Raw genomic sequence first — 25,388 nt, forward strand, 5'->3', positions numbered from 1 at the left:
TGCACTCTCAGAGCAGGTTTTCTCAGGGGTGATGAGAGAAGTGGAGAGAAGGAAGATGAAAAGGCTTGAGTGAGCCAAATACCTCCTCAGGGCTGGAGAGACAGGAAGCCTCCTAATACATGGTAGAAGCTGAGGCTGGAACTTTGCCCTTCCCCTCCTGACCTGCTGCTGTTAATGGAACCCTCCCCCCACCCCCATGGCTCCATTACCCACCTCCAGGGGACCATTACTGTGCCTGGGCCCTCACTGTTAGCCTGCCTTGGCTGCTTGGTTCCAGGGAGACTCCTTTGATACTATTCCAGCCTTTCAGATGGGCCTGTTGTGTGAGGCTTGCTGTGTCTCCATTTCCAGTTTGATCAAAGGTTTTATATTCTTTCAGCCAGAAAATCTTCTATGAGTTTGCAACAAATTCTTACCAGAATAGAAATAAATAAAAATACAAAAGCAAAGGTGCTCAAGTTGAAGTGGGATGGGGGTTCCCCAGGCAGCCCCAGGTAAGGGGGACTCTGTTGGGGGATTTGAAGCCTACTGGACTTGATGACCTCTAAAACCTAGCGACGGAAGTGTCTGGGGAGGATGTCAGGAGATGGAGACATCTAGCCCCTCATTACATGGGATACTAACCCCTTGAACCCAGACAGCTTGAGATGATGAATAAAGCCATGAAAAAAGAATGTAAGGGTAGGGAGCAGTGGCTCATGCCTAAAATCCCAGCACTTTGGGAGGCCAAAGCAGGAGGAGTGCTTGGGCCCAGGAGTTCAAGACCAGCCTGGTCAACACAGGGAGACCCCATCTCCACAAAAAATTTAAAAATTAGCCAGGCATGGTGGCATGTACCTATAGTCCCAGCTACTTGGGAGGCTGAGGTGGGAGGATCACTTGGGTCTGGGAGGTAGGGAGTGTAGTGTGCTGTGATCATGCCACTGCACTCTGGCCTGGGTGACAGAGTGAAACCCTTTCTCAAAAAACTTAAGACAGGCCAGCAAGTGAGAGATTAGTATTACACCATTTTGCAAAAGAGGAAACTCGGGTTCATAGAGGAGTCATGGGACAGGTGAGGCAAGACTGGAATCTAAACCCAAGACTATGGGGTTCAAGGACTAGGCTCTTTCCTCTGCTCCTCAGGCCTCACTAAGTTACCTGTGTGGTAGCTGAAGCCTCGCATGTCTCAGGGATGCAGTTTCCTCAGCTGTAAAGTAAGGGAGTTGGGCCAGAGGAGGGGCAGAGCCCTGGGCAGGCCGCCAGCCAGGTTTGCCTGCTGAAGGCTTAGGTAGAGCCTAGGTCCTCATCTTGACATCAAAGAAACTGGTTTCTCCTGGGCTAAATGGCAGTGACAGTATAAGGTTTGAAGTTTTGGAAGGAAGAAGAGAAACGGGGTTGGCTGGAGTTCCAGTACCTAAAGGGGCTTCCCCACACTGGAACCTGAAGACCTGGGCCCTGTAACTTGGGCTATGAGGATACTTAGGTCCCTGGAAGCTGTGCGGCCCAGCTTAGACAATAGGCAGAGGAGGCTGGACAAGGGGCCTTTGTGTGTCCCAAGCAAAGGTCCCAGCAGGACTGCAGAGGCGGCTCAGCCACACTAGGCTGTGTGTCCACTCTGCTCCTGCTGCTGCTCCTGGCTGGGCTGCAGCCAGCACCCTTCCTGGACCCCTCCTGGGCTGGCAGCCAGGCCCAGTCAGCTGATGTGGAGCCCAAAAGGGCCCAAGGCCCCAGGGCCCTGGGCAAGCTCCTTGGCTACAGGAAGAGGCCTCCTCTGCACTTGTCCAGCAACCCTAATGATTGACTCCATTTCACAGGAAAGGAGACCCTGAGAGGGACTGGAACTGGGTCAAGGTCTCCCAGAGTCAAAGCTGAAGCTGGGCGGGAACCTACACTCCTGATTCCTAGACCAGAAATGATAGAGGGGGGCCCTCATTCATTCAACCATCCACAACTTCAAGGATTGAGCACGTCCCAGGACCTCTGAGACAACAGCAGGAAGAAGGCAGACCTGGTCGCTGCCCTCGGGAGCTCAGTCTCGGAAAAGGTCAGACATGCAGCCCAAGACCAGGAAGGCCATCAGAGTAGGGTTGAGGGCAGAGAAGAGAGTTAAAGCAGCTCAAGACGAGGGGCCAAAGAGAGTTGGGAGTTCAGGGAGCTGCTGGTAAGATTAAGGGAAAGCAGGGAGCACAGGAGAGGCGAGATCCTGAGTGCCCTGCTTTCCTTCCCAGGATAATGGGGAGAGGCACCACCTGCCTCCACTTTCAAGCAAGGGAGGTGTGTCCTCAGCCTGGGGTTCGGAGCAGATCTCTCGGAGCAGGTCCCTTCCTGGACAGCCGGGCTGGGGCAGGGGCGGGACAGGGGTGGGGTGGGGCGGCAGCTGGGCGCAAAGGTCCCGCAGTGGGCCACGCAAGCGCCTGGCGGACATGGCAAAACTTTGGCGTCTCTGAAAACCTCTCCTTACCAGCTCCCTTCTGGCGTGAGGGAGCCGGGCGGCCTCCTTCTGGCCGGGCAGTGGGACCGTCGCTGCCGGCCCCTCGCGGGGCAGCACCGGTACAGACGCGCTGACCCCGCGGCCGTGTCGCTGGGTGGCGTCCCCGGGCGAGTGGCGAGGTGTCTACTCGGGCGGGTTGGGGGCGGTGCCAGGGTCGGTCAAGAGTCCGCCCCGCCCCCTGCCTGGCCCGGCTGGGGAACTGGGCCGGGAGGGGGCAGCGGGGCTCCCAGGCACGTGGGTCTCTGCGGCGGCAGCTGAACGCGGGCACTGGCACCCGGGAGCGGCGGCGACGGCACCCCGGGCGGAGGAGCGCAGCGCAGTGAGGAGAGGTGGGGTGCCTGGAGGAAACAGGGAGCAGGGAGAGGTCGGCGGGAGAAGCCCCGGGACGCGGAGGGCCAGACTGGCGCGGGGCAGAGGAAAGCGCTGTGGAGCCGCTGTCGCCCCGGCCACCGTTGCGAGCCGGAGTGCAGCGCATAACTGGACGGCTTGAGCGCGCCTGTGGGTCGGTAGTTGAACTTTGTCTCCACGGGAGCGTCGGTCTCGATGAGTGTGGACCGGCGCCCGGTAGTGAGGAGAATGTGCGAGTCCGCGTATTGGGGAAGTCTGCGTGTTAGCGGGTGTGTGAGCCCCTGGGGGCGACTAGCCTAGCCTGCGGAACTTGTCTGTGTGTGCTCAGATGTGAGCGCCCCCGTGGCGTGGGGTGGTGGGCGGTGCCCAGAGACACGAACCTCTGGAGACCCCCTGCCCCTGTCCTGCCCCCAGGGTCACTCTGGGTGGCCGCCTGCCATGGTAAGGTTGAGGGGCAGTTGCAGGGAGTGGGTGGGGGAGGAGGGAGTGGCGAGGAAGGACAGTTAAGCCTCTGTCCCGGGACTTTTAATCTGGCAAATGGTGCGGTAGGAAGGGTCAGTCAGGAGAAAGGCGATGCCCGCCTCCCAACGCGAGGGCTGCCGGTGGCCCTCTTGGGGTCCTCCAGGAGCGCAGCCCAAGGGCCAGGGACTGCTGGGAACCTGGACTGCCTGCTGGGGACCTGTGGGGTCCGCTGCGCTGCTCCTCTCAGCATGGCATCCGCAGGTTCCTGGGCCCACAGCCTGATCTACCTGGTTTGTTTTGGATCTAAGCTGAAATAATGATGAGCTTTTGAGGATCTGGGTGGAGCCCCAGGCAAGTTTATTACCTGTGGGGTGAAGTAGGAGGAAGAAGATTCTGTGAGCAGACAGGTCCACAGGAGAGCTCTGGAGACTCAGAGATCTATGCTCCAATCCTGTCTTGGCCACTGTGTGGCCTGGACAACGCATCCTTTCTCTGAACCTCAGTGGCCTCCTCTGTAAGAAGGGACTAATGCTATGGAATTTGAGGGCTATTGAGGAGCTGAGTTTGTCTTGCTCAGCACCACTGTCCCCCCCGGGCAGGCTCACAGCTTGGGGATGGGAAGCTAGTCCCTGGAGGGAGCCTCCCAAAACCAGAATCCCAGTTGTGTCCCTCCCTGGGGCACAAGACTTCCACAGGACCAAGCCTGAACCCTGTAGCCTGGGACTTAAGGCCTCTCATAACTGGGGCCTGCCAATCTTTCCAGTCGTCTCTCCCACCTGAGTCTTCACCTTGCAGTAGCTGCCTGTAGTCTCTCATTTCTTGCCCCTGGCCTACTGCATATTCTATACTCCCTGCCTTATAAGCCCTCCTACTCCTTCCTCAACTGGAGAACTACCCAGACTTGAGACCCAGCCCAGATGTCCCCTCCTCTGGCAAGCCTTCCTTGATCACCCCCCCCGAGCTGCGTTGGAGCCTCTTCTAGGCCCCTAGAGTCCTGGTGCTGACAGCCCTGGTCCCACCTGGACTGTCATGCTCTATGTCTGCCTCCTCCTTTCCTCTTCGCAGGTCTAGGGGCTCCTGGAGGGCAGAAACTGGGTCTGACTCATTTCTGTGTTGCCAGCACCCTGCACAGGGCTGAGCTGAACTGAGAGAACAGCAGGTTTCTAACCCCAGCTTCTCCAGTAAAGGCTTGGCCGCAGAGGAGCTCCATGTCACTACAAAGAAGGGCAAACCAGAATCTGGTTATCAAAGTGGGTGGCACAGGTTGCCAGAACAGTGTGATCTGGGACACTGTAGGACCCAGAGTGCCGAGGCTAAAGACCTAGATTTTATCCTGAAAGCAATAGGGAGCCATGGAAATTTATGAGCAGAGGAGATTCATGGTCAGAGCAGCATTTCAGAAAGAGTTCTCTGGCTGCAGGATGGAGAATGGATCAAGAAGTGCCAAGGGCAGGAGGTCAGGGTGTGTGTGATGTTGACACTAGAACCGTCCCAGGGGTTGTTTAAACTCTAATTGAGCCCTTGTCCCTTGGTCAAACACTTTTCTCTGAGCCTTCAGATGCTCCTGCTGGGGAATTTGGGGACCTGCAATTGATCTCGTCCCAGCTCTGCTCCCAGCTTGTTGGATGACCAGTTCCTGCCCTACTAGGCTCTTAAAAAAGGCCAGAACAAATAAGATCCTGCATGGGAGAGTATGTGTGTGGGGAGGCCCTGGCACAAAAGGCTTGTCACTCTTTCTCCTCTTCTCCCTGCCTTGGGCTGTCTTGGAGTCTGGTCAGAGGGATTGGGGATCACTGTGGGCAACCCTCAGAAGTGGCTACACTGTGGAGTGAGGCTGTGGCTTTTCTGTCCCTATCTGTCTCCTGCCCAGGTTACATGGGGCTCTGAGGCTGTGGATCCCCACCAGGGACCAGCTAAGAAGGTGTGAGGATATCACCAGGGCCTCATGAGTGACCCCATGAGAGCTTTGACTTAGTGGCTAAAGTCTTTAGAGAGGCCATTGTCCCTCTCTAGGTGTCAGTTCTGTCATCTGTAAATTGAGAATGGTGATCCTTGCTTCTTCGAGCGCAAAGTTGCTATGAGGATTCTTAAGCTAGCGATCAGGGAAGAGCTTTATAAGCCTTGAAGTGCAGTGCATGGAGGAGGAGTGTGATACTCATAGACTTAAATCCACTTTGAAGATTATAAGAGAACACGGGTGCAACAGCAAAGGATTGTGCTCATTATTGAAATTTAATTATTGAATGCCTTCCTCCCCCACCCCCTCTGCAGAGATGACTTAACCAGTAACAATTTACAGCAATCCATTTTGTCCTCCCACAGCCCTGTGAGCCCAATTGTGTTTCCATTTTGCAGATCAGGAAATAGAGGTCTGGATTGTATCTTGTCACCAGGCTGAGGTGAAATCTGGGGCTCCTGTCCACCTGGCAGCTTAGCCCTCCCCATCTGAGACAGAAGCCCTGTCGGGATCCTGGTCCTCTGGCTTCCAGGCTGAGGGGAGTTTGAATTCTGCTCTGGGATCGTGCGTTTGGGGTTTTTTGTGGCCAGATTACCCAACTGCTGATAAGATAATGCCAACTCAGACCTGCCCACAGGGCCAGAGAAGCCTTGTTGATCTGATGAGGGGAGTGGGGGTTGCCCCTCATGCCTTCTGCCCAAACTGCCTCTCCCCAAAGTGCTTTCCATAGGCCTGCCTGGTGTACCCTCTGGGCCACACCTTTCTCTTGGGTGCTCTTGGGTCCTCAGGCCTGGCCTCTCCTTATTACTGGGCCCTGATGGGAGGAGGCTGGCTGTGTGGGCCACTCTGACCTCTGTACTCATCCAGAGACCAGTCACAGGACTAGGCTAGGCCGTCCCTGCTTTCTATCTCTGTCCCCATCACCCAGTACAGGTTGGGCTCAAAGCAGGTGCCAGTGGGTATCTGGGAAGTAGCCACGGAGCAGCAGGGGAGGCTTTGCTCCGTGGAGAGCCACACTTGGTTCTGGAGCAGTGGAGTTCCTCCACCCCTGTCACCCCATCTCCTAGGCCTGAGTCTTTCCTGGTTCAAGATGAATAGCTGGAGTTTCTGCTAGGAGGGCGAGCAGCCTGGGCCCCGCGGAACAACTCCTTGGCCCTCTACTCTGGTACCTTGTCACTGTCAGTGTAGCTCCTGGGTGAGAGGACTGGGTGCTGGAGTGAGGGAAGAGGGCTTCCCTCAAGAGGGATTCTTGCCGTGGCTGGGCACTCGCAGGAAATCCAGGGCCAAGGGGCCTGCTCCTCTCACAGCACCACCGTATGTGTCGTCTCCTCCTTGGTCTCCCTCCCTCCAGACTCCCCATCCCATCTACCTTCCATGTGGCGCCATCTTTGTAAAGGTCAACTCTGACCACATCCTTCTCCTCTTAAGCGTTCCATGGCTCCTCATTGTCCTCAGAATAGAGGCCAAACTCTTCGGCCCGGCATTTGAGCCTTTTCATGTGAATTCCTCATTCCCGCTCGCCACACTCCATGCCACCTCACCCTCCACAGCAACCACGCAAGACCTGCTGGCCTTTCCCCAGCAGGTCACACTTTCATCCACCAAGTCTTTGCTCATGCCTCTTCTGCCTTCACAGCCCTCCTCCCTCTTTGTCTATCTGACAAACTCCTAATCATCTATCAGGTTCCAGCTCATATGACCCCTCCTCTGCAGGAGCAACTCCCCAGGCCAGGTGGGAGTTGCTCTTCGCTCCATGGCCCTGGGCTTGCCTTGGTTGTGGTTTATTCACCCAAGTGGATTTGGTCCCTGTCTATGTCTCTTTCCCCAGTCAGACTGGGTACTCCTCAAGGGCCCAGCAGAGTGTGATCTGAGGCCGGGTGTACAAGGTCCCTCTGAGGCTGGGTGCACCAGAGCACTGGCAAGTGTTTGCTGGGACTTTGTGGTTGCTGGGAATGTGATTTAAGATTGTATTACTCTTGTGGCTCTTAGAATCTCAAAACCAAAGGTTATCAGGAGCAACGAGTAATAGAATTGAAGAAACACTGAACCTTCACACCCGGAGCCAGAGCCCCTCGGAATTAGACTGCGAGACTCAGTGAACTCAGAATCCTGGAGGCACCTGGAGTGAGGTCATTTCAGAATTACAGACTTGCGCGGTTCCTGGTCGATGCTTTCATCCCCCTTTTCACCTTGGGTTCTCCATCCACCTTCTTTCCTCCCAAGCTGGACCCTTCCTGCTCCTCCTCAAATCTCATTACAGCTCCCTTCCAGGGACCTTGCCTGACTGGTCTGACCATGACCTCTGTCCCTCTGCTGGGGACACCTAGGAGGGCCTCCCTGGCTAGCAGTGTTGTGGGCTCCTGAATTTCAGTGTCTTCCTTCCTGTTGTGACAGACAGATGCAGCCTCCACCTCAGGACAGTTTACGATTTATTAGTGCCATGGTGCACCCACCTGCCCCCTTGTCTTATTCCCCATGAGCTGTCCTGTGCAGCGGCGATTCTCCCCATCTGAGCAGTGAAGAAACTGAGGCTCCAAGAAGGGGGCTGACTTCACCAAGACTGCACAGCATGGGTGGTTCCAAGTTAGAGCCTGAACCCAGGGTTCTTGCCTCTTGAATCTGGAGGCATTTGGTCGTGACAGGTTGGGGTGGTGGTCCAGGACACTGTGGTTTAAGCCTGCTTAATTTAGTAGCATAGCTCTGTAGCCCTGTTCTGGGCTGTGCTTGGTTGCAGGTGAGATGGGTGGTTTGGGGTTCTGCTCTGGGTTGGGGGTGAGGTTGTCAAACCCACACTGACAATAATTAGAACACCAGACCTTGAGTAAGGCCCTTCCTCTTTAGATCTTTCTTTTTTTTTTTTGTTTTTGAGATGGAGTTTCGGTCTTGTTACCCAGGCTGGAGTGCAATGGCGCGATCTTGGCTCACCGCAACCTCCGCCTCCTGTGTTCAGGCAATTCTCCTGCCTCAGCCTCCCAAGTAGCTGGGACTACAGGCACCCGCCACCATGCCCAGCTAATTTTTTGTATTTTTAGTAGAGACGGGGTTTCACCATCTTGACCAGGATGGTCTCGATCTCTTGACCTCGTGATCCACCCGCCTCGGCCTCCCAAAGTGCTGGGATTACAGGCGTGAGCCACTGTGCCCCGCCAGATCTTTCTGATCTATAAGCCTGCCTGATCTGAGACTCACCCACTCAGATGCTGCTCTGAGCTCGGCCTTGGTGAGTGGCCTCCACAGCCAGGATCTTTGGGGATCCCCAAGAGGGAGAGAGCATCTGGGAGGGGGTACAGAGCCCAAGGGCCTCATGAAGAGGAAGCCTCACACCACAAAGTCACCGGCTGATAGCATCTGAGGTTACCCCTCAGCCATTTCCACTCCCCGGTGCTCCCAGTGCAGAAGCACAGCAGGCCAGGCAGGGGGCCTGCTGGCCTTGGGCCCTTGAAAGACATTTGGGAGGAGTCGGGGGTGACTTCTAAGCTCCTCAGCCTGTGCACTCCAGGCTTGCCCTCTTCACTCCCCTCAAGCCACCAGGGTGATGAGCAGTTCCTCACACGTGTCATGTCGTCTCTTCTTCATCCTCACTCTGCTCCTCCTTTCTCTCCACCCATCTGTGTCCTACTCATCTTCCCAAATGCAGGTCAGGTGCTCTCTCCTCCAGGAAGCCTTCTCTCATCACCCCTCCATTCTTGTGAAGCGCCTCCTTGGCTTCCTCCAGGCCTGAGCACCTGTGTTACTATCGCCTGTTCCCGAGTGTGCCTCCCCTGACTTTGAAATCTGACCTACCTCAGAGTCCCCAGGTGCGCTGCCCAACTCTGGGCATAGACGTGACCACCTTTGTGAAGGGCGAGTGAGAGAGTGTGGTGGGTATCTGGCTTCTGCTGGGGAATCCCTGGACTGGCTTCCCCCTGAGGATGGCATTCAGTGTGGGAAACCTGATCTGTGGCTATTGTGGTTGTGACCTTCCTATAGCCCCTGCCCATAATTCCTGTGAAGCCTCCTGCCCTTCATGTCTTCCTGAGATACCCCCACCCTCCCTACCTTCTTTACCTGCTGAAATATTCTCTCTTACTATTTCATAAAATGAGTCTAAATCATCTTACTAGCTCAATAACCCTCTGAGGCAGGTACTGTCCTGATATCGAGAGGAAATTGAGATCTGGGTTTTGGAGTTAAGAGACTTGTCCAGGTCTTACCACTGGGAAGAGCAGAACTGGGATTTCCCACCTGCCTAGTGCCCTCTCTTGCCCCCTCAATGTGTTTCTGGGACCAGGTCCTCTGTTTCCCCTCACAGCACCCCATCTCTGGTAGAGACAGGCAGCAGGGGTCTCCACACAGTGGTGACAGGACATTCTCCCCTACCAGGCTAGACGGGGTCTGCCACCAGGCAGAGAGGCTCATTCCGGAGCCAGTCAACTGGAGGAGCTGGAATGTCGTCCAACTGCCCTGGAAATTCCACAGCGGCCTGGGAGCTGCCCAGCTCCTCCTCCTGATTTGGGCCTCTCTAGCCTAGAACCGCAGAGAGAAAGACCCAGCTTGGAGTAGGGACAGAGCCAGGTCAGGGGGCTAGAGGTCTGCATGCTAGGCTTGGCTTTGCCCTTGACTCACTGGTGACCTTGGGTGAGACCTTGAGCTACCCGTTTCTGGCTTTAGTTTTTCTACCTGTGAGATGGGTACAATAACCGCTATGACCTCCTCACACTAAGTAAGTACTGGGAAGAATAAATCCTGGGCCCTGCCAATCGGGTACTCCTGTGGCAGAAAACTGAGCAGATAGGCAGAGCTGTGGGGCCAAAAAGGGATGGTTGGGGAGCTGCCTGGGGGGAGGGCCTGGGCCTTGCAGGGTGGGAGGTAGCGGTCAAGCGCACAGCCAGACAATCCAGAGCTGCTATGCTGTTTGCTAGCTTTGTGACCCGGGAGAGGTTATTTAGCCTCTCTGAGTCTCTCGGGATTCAACGAAAAGACGTATATGAAACCACCTAACACAGAACTTGGCACAGGGACAGCATGAAACTCTTGTGGTGATATAGGTGTTAGATGATCAGGGAGGCCGTCCCTGAGTGACCATAGGACCATGGAACTGCTTTTGTTGTGTCTGAGACAGGAAGATGAGGGCAGAGGCAGAGAGAGTGGGTTTTCTGGAGGGGTGGCAGGGACCAGATTAGCCAGGGCCTGAGTGCCAGGCTGAGGAGCCAGGATATTCGCCTGAGGGCACTAGGGAGTCAGGGACGTGACTCAACAAAATATGGTCGGATTTGTCTTTTAGGAAACCACATGACTGCAGTGTGAAAGCTGAACAGACCTGGCAGGGGTGGAGGCACGGAGGCCAGTGAGGAGGCTGGTGCTGTGGGCTGTGGGAGCACAGGCCTCAGGCTGCAGCGCAGGGACCATGTGGTGCATGTCCAAGGAACTTCACTGGTTGAACTGATAGGACTTGGTGAGTGGTGGGCTTCCAGTGGGGTGGAGAGAGGGATGTTGTCCAGGCCGTATCAGAAGTTTGAAATCTGGAAAGATGGTGCAGGCCCTTCTCAGAAATGAGTACTACTTGGAGAAAGTGATGTTCTCCACTTCAGCCTATTGAGTCAAGGCATTTTCTAAGGAGGAGGAGAGAGGGAGTGTACCTGGGCCTAGCGGGTGAAAAGGTTGATGCCCCCTCACCTTGTCACAGCCTCTAGAGTAGATCAGTGGGGAGCTACCAGCCCACCAGCCATGCCAGTCTGAGACCACCGGGCAAGGTGTACTCAGGAAGCAGTGGCCCGGAGGCATTTCCCACGGCCTGTCCCCAAGCTATTCCTGAAGCGCCCCCATCTCCTTTTCCACATCCCCCCATCCTTGGGGACCTGGCCTCAGCTGTCACAGGCCCACTCCTCCATCCTAGGGAAATGAAGATGCAAAAAGAAAAGCTCAGGAGGGTTATGTTCTATTTCTCCTGTGAGGTTCTGAGGTGCTGGCGGATGGTGGGAACTGCCCACACAGAGGTTCACCTCCACCAGGCAACTGTCCCCTCTCTGAAACCCTGTGCTTGGTGTGCGCAGGGGGCTCCAAGGTGAGACAAAAACCAGGGCCAGAATTCAGGAGGGCTGGGCTCTAGCCTTGGCTCTGTCCCCGACTTATCGTGAGGCTTGCACCTCCGTTTCCTCCTCTATGAAACAGGGTTTGGCACAGGAGATTTCTGAATGCTGTTTCAGGCCCCGACAGTCTAGACTGCATCTGTGTGTGTGTATGTGTGTCCACTGCACGTACACCTGAGTGCGACTTTGCATACCTCTGCATATCTTGGTGTGTCTGTGCCAGTGTGTGATCAGGTGTGGCATATGTGTGTTTATAACACCTACGGAAGAACGCTTAGAGGTAGGAGTGGGGAGCAGGGGGTCTCTAGAGACCTTGCTTGGGCAAAAGTGTGTTGGCAGAAGTACACTAGAATGCACACTGAACAAAGAGAGTATTGACTTTTCCTGCTAGGGGCCAAAGCACAGAACCAGGACCTTGGAAAGAGACCCTGGAGGCTTGGAGACTTGGCTCAGCTGTGCAGGACATTGGGGAGACCTTTCCCCAGGCAGGACCACCCCTCTGTGAAAGGGGAGCCCAGGGAAGGAGGCTGTGAATAAACAATCCCTGCAACACATGAGCTGGGGTTTGGGTGTTTGAGCTGAGAAGGCACTGAGACCAGGACAAACACCAGGCCACCTCTCTGCCTCCTTCTGGTCAAAGTTACCACAGAGGAGGCAGCCCTGTGGGGGATTGTCCTGGCTGGGTTTCCATGATCGTGAGCCTGAGCTTTCTCCACCTCCCTGTGTCTGCAGGAGCCTCTTGGGGCAGCAGCACGGCCTGCCCAGAAAAATGTTGGAGGCTGGGCGTGGCCCCAGGCCTGGGGACCTGTTTTTCCTGTTTCCCGCAGAGTTCCCTGCAGCCCGGTCCAGGCGTGTGCATTCATGAGTGAGGAATCCGAGCAGGCGCTGAGCATCCTGACCTGGAGAGCAGGGGCTGGTCAGGTACGGGTGTATGTGGGTGGGTGCCCCGACCGGGAGGTGAGGGCAGGTGCGTGTGCCGTTGTGCCTGTGTCTGCTCGGAACTGGCTTAGATCAAGGGATCTGAAGGCAGGTGCCGTGCCCTGCTCCCTCATCCCAGGCTGTGATAAATTTAGGCTTTGAAGCCAGACAGCCCTGTGTGTCAAGCCTAATTTTTCCAATGCCTGGCAGTGTGATCTTGAATAAATAGCTTAACCTTTATGGCAGTATCTACAAGGAGTGGGGTGGGGGATGAAGATGCTGTGTGAAAGCTGCTCAGCCCAAGTCTGGCCCCTATAAAGCAAAGTGGGTGGAGAATCCTGATCAGACTGACCCAGGTCCTGAAGTAGGTAGAAACCTGTGGCAGGCCTCAGACAGCCGACCTATCTCCAGAATATGTGTGTCCAATGCCCTCTCACTGGCACTTCCCTGACCTGTCCAGAGAAGGGCAGAGTCTCCTGGGCTCCTGTGGCAGTTGAAGGAGATATAAGCAGGGACATAAGCAGGTTCCAGGTGGGCCAGGACCCCTAGAGGGGCTGGGTTGTCCCCTGAATACGTAGGGGACAACCCAGCAGCTAAGAAATCTTATCCTTGAGAGGCCCTCAGAGGAGCAAGTAATTTGGTCAAGGTTACACCAGTGGGGATGGGCTGCAATTCCCATTCAGGTCTATCCCACAGTGGAAGGGGCTGCAGGAGGGAGTTGGTGAAGTCCCTGTTTACAGGAGTGTGCAGAGGCTGCGGAAGGGCTTGTGTCTGTGTGTGCCTCCTCTGGGCCCCCATAGCCTCTTGTGCTTGCTTCATTCATTCATTCATCCACTCATTCTCTCATTCCTGTAATACCTCCTGTGGTCGGGCCTCCTGTTGGATGATAGGGACAGAAAAAAGCATCAGATGGACCCAGCCCTCAAGAAGCATCTGAAATGTGTTGGGATAGAGGATGGAAGGACAAATTACCAACCGGCTAAGAAACGTTCCCAGGGATGATGGAGAGAGAGCTTCAGAGATGAGAAGATCCTTTGAGATGATGGAATGCGGTGTGGGTGGGTCCTGGGAAGTCTTTCCAGTGAGAAAGAACAGCATGAACACAGGCAGAGGAGCCTGGAAGGGCCCTTACAAGGCTCTGGTCTCCCCTCCAGACTAGGAGGTCCTTGGGACAGGACCAGCCACCGGGTTGCAGAGGGGCTGGTGAGCGTTGGACAGTCAGGTGGAGTCGTCTCTAGACCCAGGGGCATCAGGGTAAGGAGAAACAGAGAGGAGACTTAAGGGAGAGGGCTGGGGACTTGGCTGTCCCTCTAAGGCAGGGACTGGGGCTAGGAAAGATGTACTCACAGGTTGGTGAGCCAGCCTCAGAGCAAGAGGGCTGGCCGGGTGAGTCTGGCCCGGGGCCATGATGATGGAGTCCCCAGCTGGCCTGGGAGGGTGGGGGCCAGGATGTCTTAAAACAGGTGGAAGGGGCAGCTCCCTCAGTTCAAGGGAGAGAGGGAAGTCTCCACCCCTCTTCTCAGTGTCAGAGATTCCACCATTAGGGATTAGCAGGAAACTCTTCATGCAGGGTGATGAGATGGTGACTGTGGAGGGAAGTCAGGCCTCAGCACTGGGGCAGCAGCAGAGCAGTGGCGTGGAGGGGAGACTGGGCATTTGTGTCTCGATCATGGAGGAAGGCCCCTCCCTGTCCAAGAGGGGCAGAAGACCTCCCGGGGACATTTAGGGGCTGCAGTTCTCAAGACTGGGGGATTTGATTAGGGTCTGAGACTTCTGAGGGAAGGAAATGCCTGATGTCACCCGGTGTTTTGTGGCCAAGCTAGACTTGAACCTCAGCTTACTGATCCCCAGGCAGGGACTCTGTCCCGGAGGGAATGTGGTCCCTCCATAGCTCCTCAGTCTCACATGGGGGCCTCTCCTCACTACTCCTGCAGCTTCTGTGAGCAAGCGACTCTCAGCTGCCCTTCCAAAGCTCCGGACCTGATGGACCCAGCCTGTGCCCATCCTCACACTTGCCATGACTGACCCCAAATTCCTCCTCTCCCACTGCTTCTCCATCAGGGAACAGCCTCCAGAGCCTGCCTCCCAAACATCTCCGAGGCCTCTCCTCTCACAGGGCCTGGGGCCTGTCCCAGCTTCGGTCTCGGTGTCACTCCCCTGGCCCACCACACTCATCTCCACAGCCCCCAGTCAGGACCTCCAGTCCCACCTCCACTGTGGCCTAAGGTTTCTGGAAAAGGCCACTGCTAGCTGAACTTGGCACTTATAACACCACCACGTGCCTACTGTGTGCAGCCTCTACTCCAGATACTTAACACAGAACACTGGACCCTCACAGCAGTCCTATAGTGGAGATTCTAGTAATTGTCCCATTTTACAGCTGAGGAAACAGAGGCAGTCTGGCTCCAGTGCTTAGGTTCTTAGTCACTGGGTTCTCTGCACTGAAGGATAAAGAGCCGTGAGTTCAACAGGTGGAGATGAGGGCCATGAATGAACTCCAGGTAGAAGGAGCAGCGGGAACTAGGGCTGGGAGGGAAGAGCGTTGGGCACATTCAGGAAACTGCAGGTCACAGGGGTTGGGGCGGGTGAGGTTGGCAGAGGCTCAGTTATGAAAACCTCAGGTAACAGACTTGAGTGCTAGGCTTTCTCCTGAGAGAGGGCAGGAGCCCCAGGAGGGTTCCAAGTAGGAGAATACTTTCTTTGACAAAGGCCACTCTGGATTTTGGTGGGTGGGTGGGGGTGGGGCTGGAGGAAGGAGGCCAGTGCAGTGGTTCCAGCAGCAAGAGGTAGAGCCTGGCACTAGGCTGGCAGCAGGAACTGCCCTGACCCTGGGTCAGACGGGTCTCAGCCACTTGACCCTGCTAGAGCCCCAGCCTCCACCTGTCCCTTCTTAACTTCGCACCACATAAGCTTCTCCCGGCCTCCTCCTCCTGGGGAGCCATCCGTGTCCATGGCAGGGGGAACAAGGGTGCAGGACCCTTCTTTGTGAGTGTACATTTGCTGACAATAGGAGACAGAGAAGATCTGGGAGTCTTGGTGAAAGAAGGGAAACTGGCCGGACACTGTGGCTTACGCCTATAATCCCAACACTTTGGGAGGCCGAGGTGGGTGGATCACTTGAGTCCAGGAGTTCAAGACCAGCCAGGGCAACATGGCAAAACCACATCTGTACTATAAAATACAAAAAAATTAGCTAGGTGTGGTGGCACACACCTGTAATCCCAGGTACTTGGGAGGCTGAGACTCGAGAATTGCTTGAACACAGGAGACAGGTTGCAGTGCCTGAGATCACGCCACTGCACTCCAACCTGGGCAATGGAGTGAGAATCTGCCTCAAAAAGTAAAAAAAAAAGGAAGGAAATCGAAGAACCTCTGCAGTTGCCCCTTAGCACCCCTAATCTCAACCTCGTGGACTTTGAACTGCTGCTGGGAAGCCAAGCCTGGAAGGGAAGCCTGGGTCTATGAGAGTGGATGTTACGGGCCCTGCAGAGGCCCCCCGGTCCCTCAGGACTCCAGGATCTAAAATTAGGGGAATTAGGCCATAATCCTGTAATCCTGATACTTTGGGAGAACGAGATCGGCAGATCACTTGAGGTCAGAAGTTCAAGACCAGCCTGGCCAACATGGTGAAATCCCATCTCTACTAAAAATACAAAAATTAGCTGGGCATGGTAGCATGTGCCTGGAATCACTTGAACCTGGAAGGTGGAGGTTGCGGCAAGCTGAGATCGCACCACTGCACTCCAGCCTCGGCAACAGAGTGACTCTGTCTAAAAATAAATAAATAAAATAAAATGGAGGGAATTATATGGCCCCAGATTCCCAGGATGAGGATGACTCACACTTCATCTGCCCTTTCCATCCTCCCAGACACACCTCCACACAGGCACAAGCCCTTCTGCAGCCTCTGCTAGAGAGCCACTTGCATAATCCCACAAACAGGGTGTTCACTACCTCCCTCCTAGAGCTACTTCCAGGGGCTGGACCCGGACAGGAATTGCAGCCCATCCCCAGTGGCATCATCTTGACCAAATAATTTATATGACTTGTGTCTTAGCCTCTTGATTGGAGAGCTGGGGATGGTGACCTGGCTCACAGAACACATTGTAAGGATAAAGTAAAGTAACTTTCTTTTTTTTTCCTGAGACAGAGTCTTGCTGTGTTGCTCAGGCTGGAGTACAGTGGTGCAATTTTGGCTCACTTCAACCTCCACCTCCTGGGCCTAAGGTGATCCTCCCATCTCAATCTCCCTAGTACCTGGAACTACAGGCACCTGCCACCACACCCAGCTAATTTCGTGTGTGTGTATTTTTAGTAGAGATGAGATTTCTCCATGTTGGCCAGGCTGGTCTTGAACTCCTGACCTCAAGTGATCCACCCACCTCAGCCTCCCAAAGTGCTGGGATTACAGGTGTGAGCCACCGCGCCAGGCCTAATTGAATAACTTTTAGAAAGCACACATAGTAGTAGGGTTGGAAAAACGTTAGCTCCCCCTGCCCCTCCACACTGCTAGGAAGTGCTTCTTTGGGTTTTTCTGAAACTTGCCCATCCAGGACTCCTGCTATGATTTCTAGCCTGCCCCTTGGGACGCTTTGCCTTCCAGGCCGGGCTGTCTTTCCCCTGCCTCCCAGCTGTGAGAGAGCTCTTAACTGGTCAGCTGGGTAGGTGTGAGGAGGAGAGGGAGGGGGACAAGCTGTCTGTTGGACGGTCAGTCGCTATGGGTGTGTTATATGCTCAGTGGAGACAAGGTGCAGGGGACATCACAATAGTGATGGTGTGCAGAGAGAAACTAGGTGGGTATGGAAGAAGCTGCATTTGCCACACAAAAGAAGATCCCTTGGTCCCCCAGCCCCATCTCCACCCCAGATTTCCCTGTACTCTTCAGCGGGGGTTACTTCAGGGGGATTTCCTGGTGGCCTCACAGGCTCAGGGGGAGGACTGCTGTTGATAGATATAAAAAGTGCCAGAATAGAGGAAGATGTAAAAAGTGAATGAATAACTGAAGAGGGAGACCCTTGGAAATACTTCCGCCAGTACTGGAAGCCTAAGCGTGGGCCCAGAGCCTCCCGAGAGTAGGGAGATGAGCTGGAGAGAACTTTGTAATGCCCACAGGAGGCTGTGGGATGCCTACTGGCCAGAAGTGCCCCTGCAGGCAAGCAGGCATTTGGTGTGACGCAGGGCCAGCCAGCCTCAAAGGCCTCTTCCCATGAACTCAAAATTACATGCTCTGGCACTCTCAGATCCTCAGATTCTAGAGCTCAGAATCCTAGATCTAGAACTCTGATCCTGAGGTTCTAGAGAGGGATGAGAAAACTTTTTTCCCCCAGAAATGGGATCTTGCTATATCACCCAGGCTGGAGTGCAGTAGTGTGATCACAGCTCACTGCAGCCTCAACCTCCTGGGCTAAATGATCCTCCTGCCTTAGCCTGCAAGTAGCTGGGACTACTGGTGCATGCCAGCATGCCTGGCTCATTTTTTAAAAAAAGATCTGTAGAGATGGGGTCTCACTTTGTTGCCTGAACTGGGCTTGAACACCTGGCTCCTGCCTTGGCCTCTCCAGTAGCTGGGATTATAGGCGTGAGCCACCACACCCAGCTTGAGCTAACTTTTTTTAAAGGTCAGATAGTGAATATTTTAGACTTCACATGCCATATGGTCTTTATCACAACTACTCAACTCTTTATTAACAGATGGGTATGGTTGTGTTCCAGTAAAGCTGAATTTACAAAAGCAGACTGGAACTGGCCTTTGGACTATAGCTTGTCTGCCTCTGTTCTCAAGTTTAACAATTGTGTGATCCTAATATTCATGGATCTCATGCATTCTGGAAGTTTCAGAGCTTGGAGGTTCTAGGTCCAGATCCAAGTCAGATGGCAACAAAAGTCCTGGACAGATGGCTGTGTTGGGTCCCCTAGGGGCGCTCCGGCCACAACCCTGATGTCCCCACTCCTCCCTTCCCTTCAGGGCGATGGCAGCAGACCTGGACCCCTGGAATGGCACCATCAATGGCACCTGGGATGGGGATGAGCTGGGCTACCGGTGCCGCTTCAACGAGGACTTCAAGTACGTGCTGCTGCCTGTGTCCTACGGCGTGGTGTGCGTGCTTGGGCTGTGTCTGAACGCCGTGGCACTCTACATCTTCTTGTGCCGCCTCAAGACCTGGAATGCCTCCACTACCTACATGTTCCATCTGGCTGTGTCTGATGCACTGTATGCGGCCTCCCTGCCGCTGCTGGTCTATTACTACGCCCGCGGCGACCACTGGCCCTTCAGCACGGTGCTCTGCAAGCTGGTGCGCTTCCTCTTCTACACCAACCTTTACTGCAGCATCCTCTTCCTCACCTGCATCAGCGTGCACCGGTGCCTGGGAGTCTTACGCCCTCTGAGCTCCCTGCGCTGGGGCCGGGCCCGCTATGCTCGCCGGGTGGCTGCGGGCGTGTGGGTGTTGGTGCTGGCTTGCCAGGCCCCCGTGCTCTACTTTGTCACCACCAGCGTTCGCGGAGGCCGCGTGACCTGCCACGATACCTCGGCGCCCGAGCTCTTCAGCCGCTTCGTGGCCTACAGCTCAGTCATGCTGGGCCTGCTCTTCGCGGTGCCCTTTGCCGTCATCCTTGTCTGTTACGTGCTCATGGCTCGGCGGCTGCTAAAGCCAGCCTACGGGACCACGGGCGGCCTGCCTCGGGCCAAGCGCAAGTCCGTGCGCACCATCGCCGTGGTGCTGGCTGTCTTCGCCCTCTGCTTCCTGCCCTTCCACGTCACCCGCACCCTCTACTACTCCTTCCGCTCGCTGGACCTCAGCTGCCACACCCTCAACGCCATCAACATGGCCTACAAGGTCACCCGGCCACTAGCCAGTGCCAACAGTTGCCTTGACCCCGTGCTCTACTTCCTAGCTGGGCAGAGGCTCGTCCGTTTTGCCCGAGATACCAAACCACCCACTGGCCCCAGCCCCGCCACCCCGGCTCGTCGCAGGCTGGGCCTGCGCAGATCCGACAGAACTGACATGCAGAGGATAGAAGATGTGTTGAGCAGCAGTGAGGACTCCAGGCGGACAGAGTCCACGCCGGCTGGTAGCGAGAACACTAAGGACATTCGGCTGTAGGAGCGGAACACTTCCGGCCTGCGCAGGTTTATATTGAGAAGCTGTAGGGGACCAGGAATTGTGCAGAGGGCACGGTCTCCCCAGATACGGACCATCAGGGACTCATGCTGGATGACCAAGGAAGCCATGACCCCATGCGCTGTCATTTGGCAGGGGATCAGGATATTCTCCAGAGTCAGCTGTTCCCATAACCCCTAGTCATTATTTGTGTGTATGAGTTGGGGTAATTAAGTTTCAAGAAAGGCGAGAGTTGAAGGTCAGTGACACCCCTGGCCTGACTCCCACGCAAATAGCTGGCTGTACTGCCAAGGTACCTAGGTAGGAGTTCAGCCAATCAAGTCAAATGGAGAAACAGGCCCAGAGAGGAAGGTGGCTTACCAAGGTCACATACCAGAGTCTGGAGCTGAGCTACCTGGGGTGGGGGCCAAGTCACAGGTTGGCCAGAAAACCCTGGTAAATAGTGAGGGCTGAGTTCGCACAGTGGTCTGGAATGAACTGGGTGCCACGGTGGACTCAGCTCTGAGGAGTACCCAGCCCAAGAGATGAACATCTGGGGACTAATGTCATAGACCCATCTGGAGGCTCCCATGGGCTGGGAGCCAGTGTGAGGCTGTAACTTATACTAAAGGTTGTGTTGCCTGCTGAGCTGTGCCCTATTGTGTGGTTGGGGGATAAGGATATGGCGGGGAAGTTTTCACCAGCCACAAAAGGGTCCTTTCTCCAACCCAATCCCTCCTGCCACCTGCCTTCTCACTAGCTGTCTCAGGAGTAGTCTCTTATCAGGAATCCTCTCTACAGACCCCAGGTCATCCCCACTTTTTTTTTTTTTGAGATGGAGTCCTGCTCTAGAGGTCACAAGGAGGCCAAGTCAGGGCTCCCTCCTTGCCGTTGCCCAGGCTAGAGTGCAGTGGTGCTATCTTAGCTCACTGCAACCTCTACCTCCCCAGTTCAAGCAATTCTCCTGCCTCAGCCTCCCAAGTAGCTGGGACTACAGGTGTGTGCCACCACACCTGGCTAACTTTTTGTATTTTTAGTAGAGATGGGGTTTCACCATGTTAGCCAGGTTGGTCTCAATCTCCTGACCTCGTGATCCACCTGCCTTGGCCTCCCAAAGCGCTGGGATTACAGGTGTGAGCCACCGCGCCCAGCCCCAGTCATCCCCCACTTTAAAGCCAGTTGACTTCTGTGCCTGACTCTGTGCTGAGCACAGAGAAGAGTCAGGTGCAGTCCGAGACCTTGAGATCTCCCAGTTTAGGTGATGGCCAGTCATGTGCTGATAAATGAGAAATCATTTAACTGGAGCTCCGATTTAACTGGGAACCCCTTCTTTATAGAACTGCCCATTTCCATGGTACAAAAACTCTTATCATGGCCAAATTCAAACTATAAACATGATGTCAACTTCCTTGTAAAATTTCTGAAAATTTAACAATTGGTTCTTGCAAGCAGGTACAAGTCACTCTAGCACATCATTGGATAATGCCGAGTGGCTGGGGCTGTGAGCCGGGGGTCAGGGAAGGGTTCCTGGAGTGGGGAGACTCCTGAGTTGTAGCTTCTGAGAAAAGCAGCTTACCAGGAGAACACCCACATACAGGATGCATCCCAGGCAAAGACATGGGACAAGAGGGCAGGGTGTGCAGGAGCTATAAGCAGTCTGGACAGCTGGCTCCAGGCTGAAGGTAGGGTTGGAGCTAGGTCACAAGGAGGCCAAGTCAGGGCTCCCTCCTTGCTGTGACCCTAAGGCTTCCTTCGCATTGGGGGTAAATATGAAAGAGACTCAGTTCACCTCCTGTCCATCCTCTGCCTTCTGGGAAAATCCCAGATACATGGCAGGATGGTGCTCAGGCTGGGTCAGGACTTAGCGTGGGGGAGATGTGTCTCACCTATGATAGGTTCTGGGTCTAGCCAGGACCATTCTGGGCTGATGTGTGGAGCTCAGCTAGACAGGGCCCAGCCCTAACCTTTGAACAGGGATAGGGCAAAGCTGACAGGCCTCACTCTTGATCTCAAGGACAGAGACCCACTCCTCTCCCTCTGGGAGAGCCCTTGCCCTGTGGGCCCACTCTGCCTGCCTCTGACCTTTCCATCCTTCCCACTCTCCTTTGTGAAAGGCAGGGCATCCCCAAAGGTTGCTGTATTTGGAGCCTGACTCCACAGCGCCCTCATGTGACAGAGACCCATCACAGACCATGACCCAAATGATTACTCTGCACTGTGCCATGTGGGTGACCTGCCCATAATAGTGTGAGATATTCACCTCTCACATTCTAGGTTCTATACTTCTGTTAATGTAGCCGATGTCCTTCTGAGCATTTTTTTTTTTTTTTTTTTTGAGACGAAGTCTTGTTCTATTGCTCAGGCTCCAGGCTGGAAGTTCAGTGGCATCATCTTGGCTCACTGCAACCCTCTGCCTCCCAGGTTCAAGCGATTCTCCTAGCCCTGGCTCAGCCTCCCAAGTAGCTGGGATTACAGGCATGTGCCACCATGCCCAGCTAATTTTTGTATTTGTAATATAGATGGATTTTTGCCATGTTGGCCAAGATGGTCTCAAACCCCTGACCTCAAACGATCCACCTGCCTCAGCCTCCCAAAGTGCTGAGATTACAGGTGTGAGCCGCCACACCTGGCCCTTCTCAGCTTTCTTAGTGACTGCCTCTTACAAACCATCCTTGAGCCTTTCCTGCAGGCCCGAGCCACTCCCTTTCCTACCAACTGCTGTTCAAGCTGAACCCCATCCCAGTTTATAGGGATCCCATCCCCAGGTGAGATGCTTTGTTGGCTGAGAGTGTGAATGCTGAGCTCTGACCCTCTCAGCCCTGCTTAGACCTGGAGGCAGGGTTGTATCTCATGATTTTGGGGGCCCTTGAGTGTGCATCTGTGGTTGGGGTAGGCTAGGACTTCCTCAAGCCCAAGTTCCCTGGTCCCCATTCTTCTCATGTCCTGCCCACCTACCCTCCTGCATCTGCCCCAAACCAGACCCCATGGTGGATGGAGACAACATCATTGCCTAGAGCCAAGAAGCTCTCCTTGAACCACTGCCTGCAGATTTCTAAGGACATAGGACCTGGGACATAGGACCATAAGGACACAGGAGGGGCTTATTCGCCATCTAATCCTGTGGCAGGCACAGGTGGGGGTGAATACTGAAGACCCTGGGCAAACCAGGGACGGGCACAAGGCCCCACCTCTGGAACCCCGTTGGATTGCCTGGCCCCTTGGTGTGCACGGCCAGCCTTGCTGCTCAGTGCCCAGGCCACTCACCTTGGGGCTGAGGTTCCTGCCCTGATGCCTCATGCTATTTTCAGCCCAAGTAAGACCAGAATTTTCCATTCCTGGCCCCAGACCATTGTCCAGCAGTGACGTGGGGGGAACCTGCCTGCCCTCAAAATATCTTCTCTTACCCTCCAGGCCTCCCTGCCCCCTCTACACCTCCCTAACCTGACATCACTTCCTGGGCTGTTGACTCATGAAGGCCACTGTGAAAGGGCACGTGAGTCGCCCAGCCACCCGGCTGACCCTAGGGATTATCCAGCCCAGCTGCAGACTCAAGGCCAGAGACGGGTGGGGCTGAGCTCAAGGTCATTCAGCAGGTCAGCGTGGCGCCTGGATGTAAGCCAGTGCCTTGGTGGCAATTCTGCTGTCACTCACATTGCCCAGCTCTTCCTGCCCAGGGTGACTGGGATGAGGCCATAGAGCTGAGGCCAGGGACAGGGCAGAGATGGGAGGAAGGGGAGGGTGGAGAGTTGAGTTTTGGGGAGTAAATGTTGGCTGATGCGCCTGCAGCAGCTGTTCTCGATGAACTGCATGACATCAGGGCAGGGTCCCTGGCACACAGGAGTCTCTGCCCTGGCTGGCAGGTGTCCCAGGACCCAGGAGGGAGGGGGTCACCCCAGGGGACATTTCCACTTTCACCCCAAAAGGTTAGAAGAGGCCCTAAACAACATGTTATCCACACAGGGCTGCTCCAGTTCAAGCCACCAAAACTACCTCTCTGCCACCCTTGTCATGGCAGATTTGGGCTGCTGTGTTTAGAATCAGGCACATGGGGGAGGGAAGTCGTGTATTGACCCATGTCCCGTGCACCCTGCGGGACCCTCCTATCTATGTTATATGGTGGATGCTTCACAGCAACCCTGGGAAGTAGACGTTATGATCCCATTTAGCAGACGAGGAAACAGGAGAAGGCGTGAGAAGTGAGGACTTGCTCCGAGTTATCTAGGCCACCAGGGCGAGTCAGAGTGAGTCCATGCCACCTGATGGCCAGAGTCATGCCTTTCTAGTGTGCCACCATGCTCACAACCCCGCAGGGCAGGAGGGTCTATAAGTGGCCCCTGGAATGATTCAAGATGACAGAGGTGGTGTAGCAAGGATGTGAGGACGCAGATGCTCCACCCAGACCACCTCAGTGTCCCTGTTGTCCCCACTTTCCTGGCTGGGGCCCCTTGGGCAAGTTACCTAATCCTGCAGCACCTCAGTTTTCCCATTTCTAAAATGAGATGCTACCTTCCACACAGGGCACCAAGGGGCTTCCCTACGTTATTAGCGTGAAGTCCTCCTCACAGTGCCCAGTGTGTGGTCAGCATTTATGTGGCTGGCACTGGGCCAGGGCTACGGAGGCCAAGCAGCTGGGCCCTGCCCTCACAGAGTTGACATCACTTAGTACGTAACCACATTGGGCTACATGTTTTGAAGGAGAGGATGGTGTGCCTGGTCAGTGAGCAACAGTGGGCCATACGTCTCCAGGGATCCCCCGTCGGGTGTGGGAGGAGGGAAGCAGGTCTGTCCTGGGGGAGTGTGTGGGGGCGCTTCTGCCCTGCATGGCAGTGGGTAGATTTAGGACCATGGGCCTGTGCTGTTTACAGAACCTTGCCCAGGTGCCCGGCTGTGGGAGGGCAGCGTGGAGAGGAGGAAGAGGAGCCTCCTAATAGCAAGCTTCAGGGCCTTGCCCCTTCAGGCTAGAGAGCTCCCACCCTCCCACGCAGCAGGGTAGCCATTACTCCCTGACTGGGGTGTCCACCATGGCGCTCTGCAGCCATCCCTTACTTTGCTAAGAGCCCAGAGATCCAGGAGGAGAGGACTGGCCTGGAGCTGGGCCAGGGCAGGCAGCAAATGGGCGGCTTTTGCTGTGTGACCTGAGGCCACCTGCCTGCCTTCTCTGGGCTGCACTCTGGGGCCTGGAGACCTGTTCCACGGTTCCAGTTTCCCCACCTCAGCGAAGGCATCAGCTGCCTGCATCCTCATCTAAGGCACAACCAACAGTTGCTCCCCACGGCCGTTTCCAAGACCCTCCAGGCCCTCAGTACTAAGGACTAGGATGGAGACAGTGTTTCTCCCCAGCATCCTGTGACCAGAGAAGTGAAGTGACTCCACTGCCACCACACAGTGCGATATCGGGAGCTCCTGCCTCCTGCAAGGTGGAGGGTCGGGCTTGGCCAGGAGCGACCAGGCCACAGGGTGAGGGGTGTGCTTGTGGGGGTAAGAACTGAGCCTGAGTCAAACTCATCCTCCTCTGCCTTGATGCACTGTGCAACCTGGGGGAGTAGCTACCTCTCTCTGGGCCTCACTTTCCCCGTCTTTGATAGATTGGCTCTGCCCAGCCGCTCCTCCTCCAGTAGGGGATTCCTGGGCTTGCCTCTGTCTTGGCTCCAGATCAGGTGTCCAGTCTCAGCCCTGTCCCAGCCAGGAACAATGGGCCAGGCAGGGCCAGTCACCCCCTGTCCCTGGGGGCTCCACCCACGGCCCTGGGCTATTTTCAGCCCTTGCAGATGGAATCAGAAAAGGATTTTCCACTCCCAGCACAATGATTATCCTGGACCATTGTCCAGGAGTGACGTGGGGGACCCGCCTGCCCCAAAATATCTCCTGCCCCTAGTCTCCAAGCCTCTCTGCCCTCCTCCTCGCCTCTCTGCTCTGCTCCTTACCTCCCCATCCTGAGGTCATTTCCTGGGGCTGTTAACTCCTGAAGGCCATTGTGAAACAGCCTGTGAGACCCCTGGTAGACACAACGAGTTGGAATCAGTTTTCCCTCCTGGCAGGGACCCCAGGGATTGCTTGGCTGC

The 25,388-nt window shown here is 55.3% G+C and overlaps 1 protein-coding gene across 10 annotated transcripts in view; it reads left to right on the forward strand.

Annotated features, from left to right (window-relative positions):
* The window catches only part of P2RY2 (purinergic receptor P2Y2), a 37,466-nt gene extending 17,492 nt beyond the window's left edge, over positions 1 to 19,974 (forward strand). The window contains exons 2-5 of one of the 10 annotated variants that reach the window (XM_064365268.1): positions 1,797 to 2,026; positions 10,504 to 10,674; positions 12,041 to 12,229; positions 18,192 to 19,974. In XM_064365268.1, coding sequence (XP_064221338.1) covers positions 18,196 to 19,329 — 1,134 coding nt within the window. In that variant the 5' untranslated portion in view covers positions 1,797 to 2,026; positions 10,504 to 10,674; positions 12,041 to 12,229; positions 18,192 to 18,195 and the 3' untranslated portion in view covers positions 19,330 to 19,974. Of the gene's footprint in view, positions 1 to 1,796; positions 2,027 to 2,734; positions 2,803 to 3,199; positions 3,263 to 7,194; positions 7,370 to 8,472; positions 9,038 to 9,361; positions 10,675 to 12,040; positions 12,230 to 18,191 lie in introns of those variants that run through there. The other 9 variants (XM_012456921.2, XM_012456925.2, XM_012456923.2 and 6 more) reach the window with 9 other exon arrangements.
* The last annotated feature ends 5,414 nt before the right edge of the window (positions 19,975 to 25,388 follow it).

This window comes from Aotus nancymaae, unplaced genomic scaffold, assembly GCF_030222135.1.
Source record: "Aotus nancymaae isolate 86718 unplaced genomic scaffold, 86718_ANA_hifiasm-v0.15.2.pri h1tg000059l, whole genome shotgun sequence".
Lineage (NCBI taxonomy): Eukaryota > Metazoa > Chordata > Mammalia > Primates > Aotidae > Aotus > Aotus nancymaae.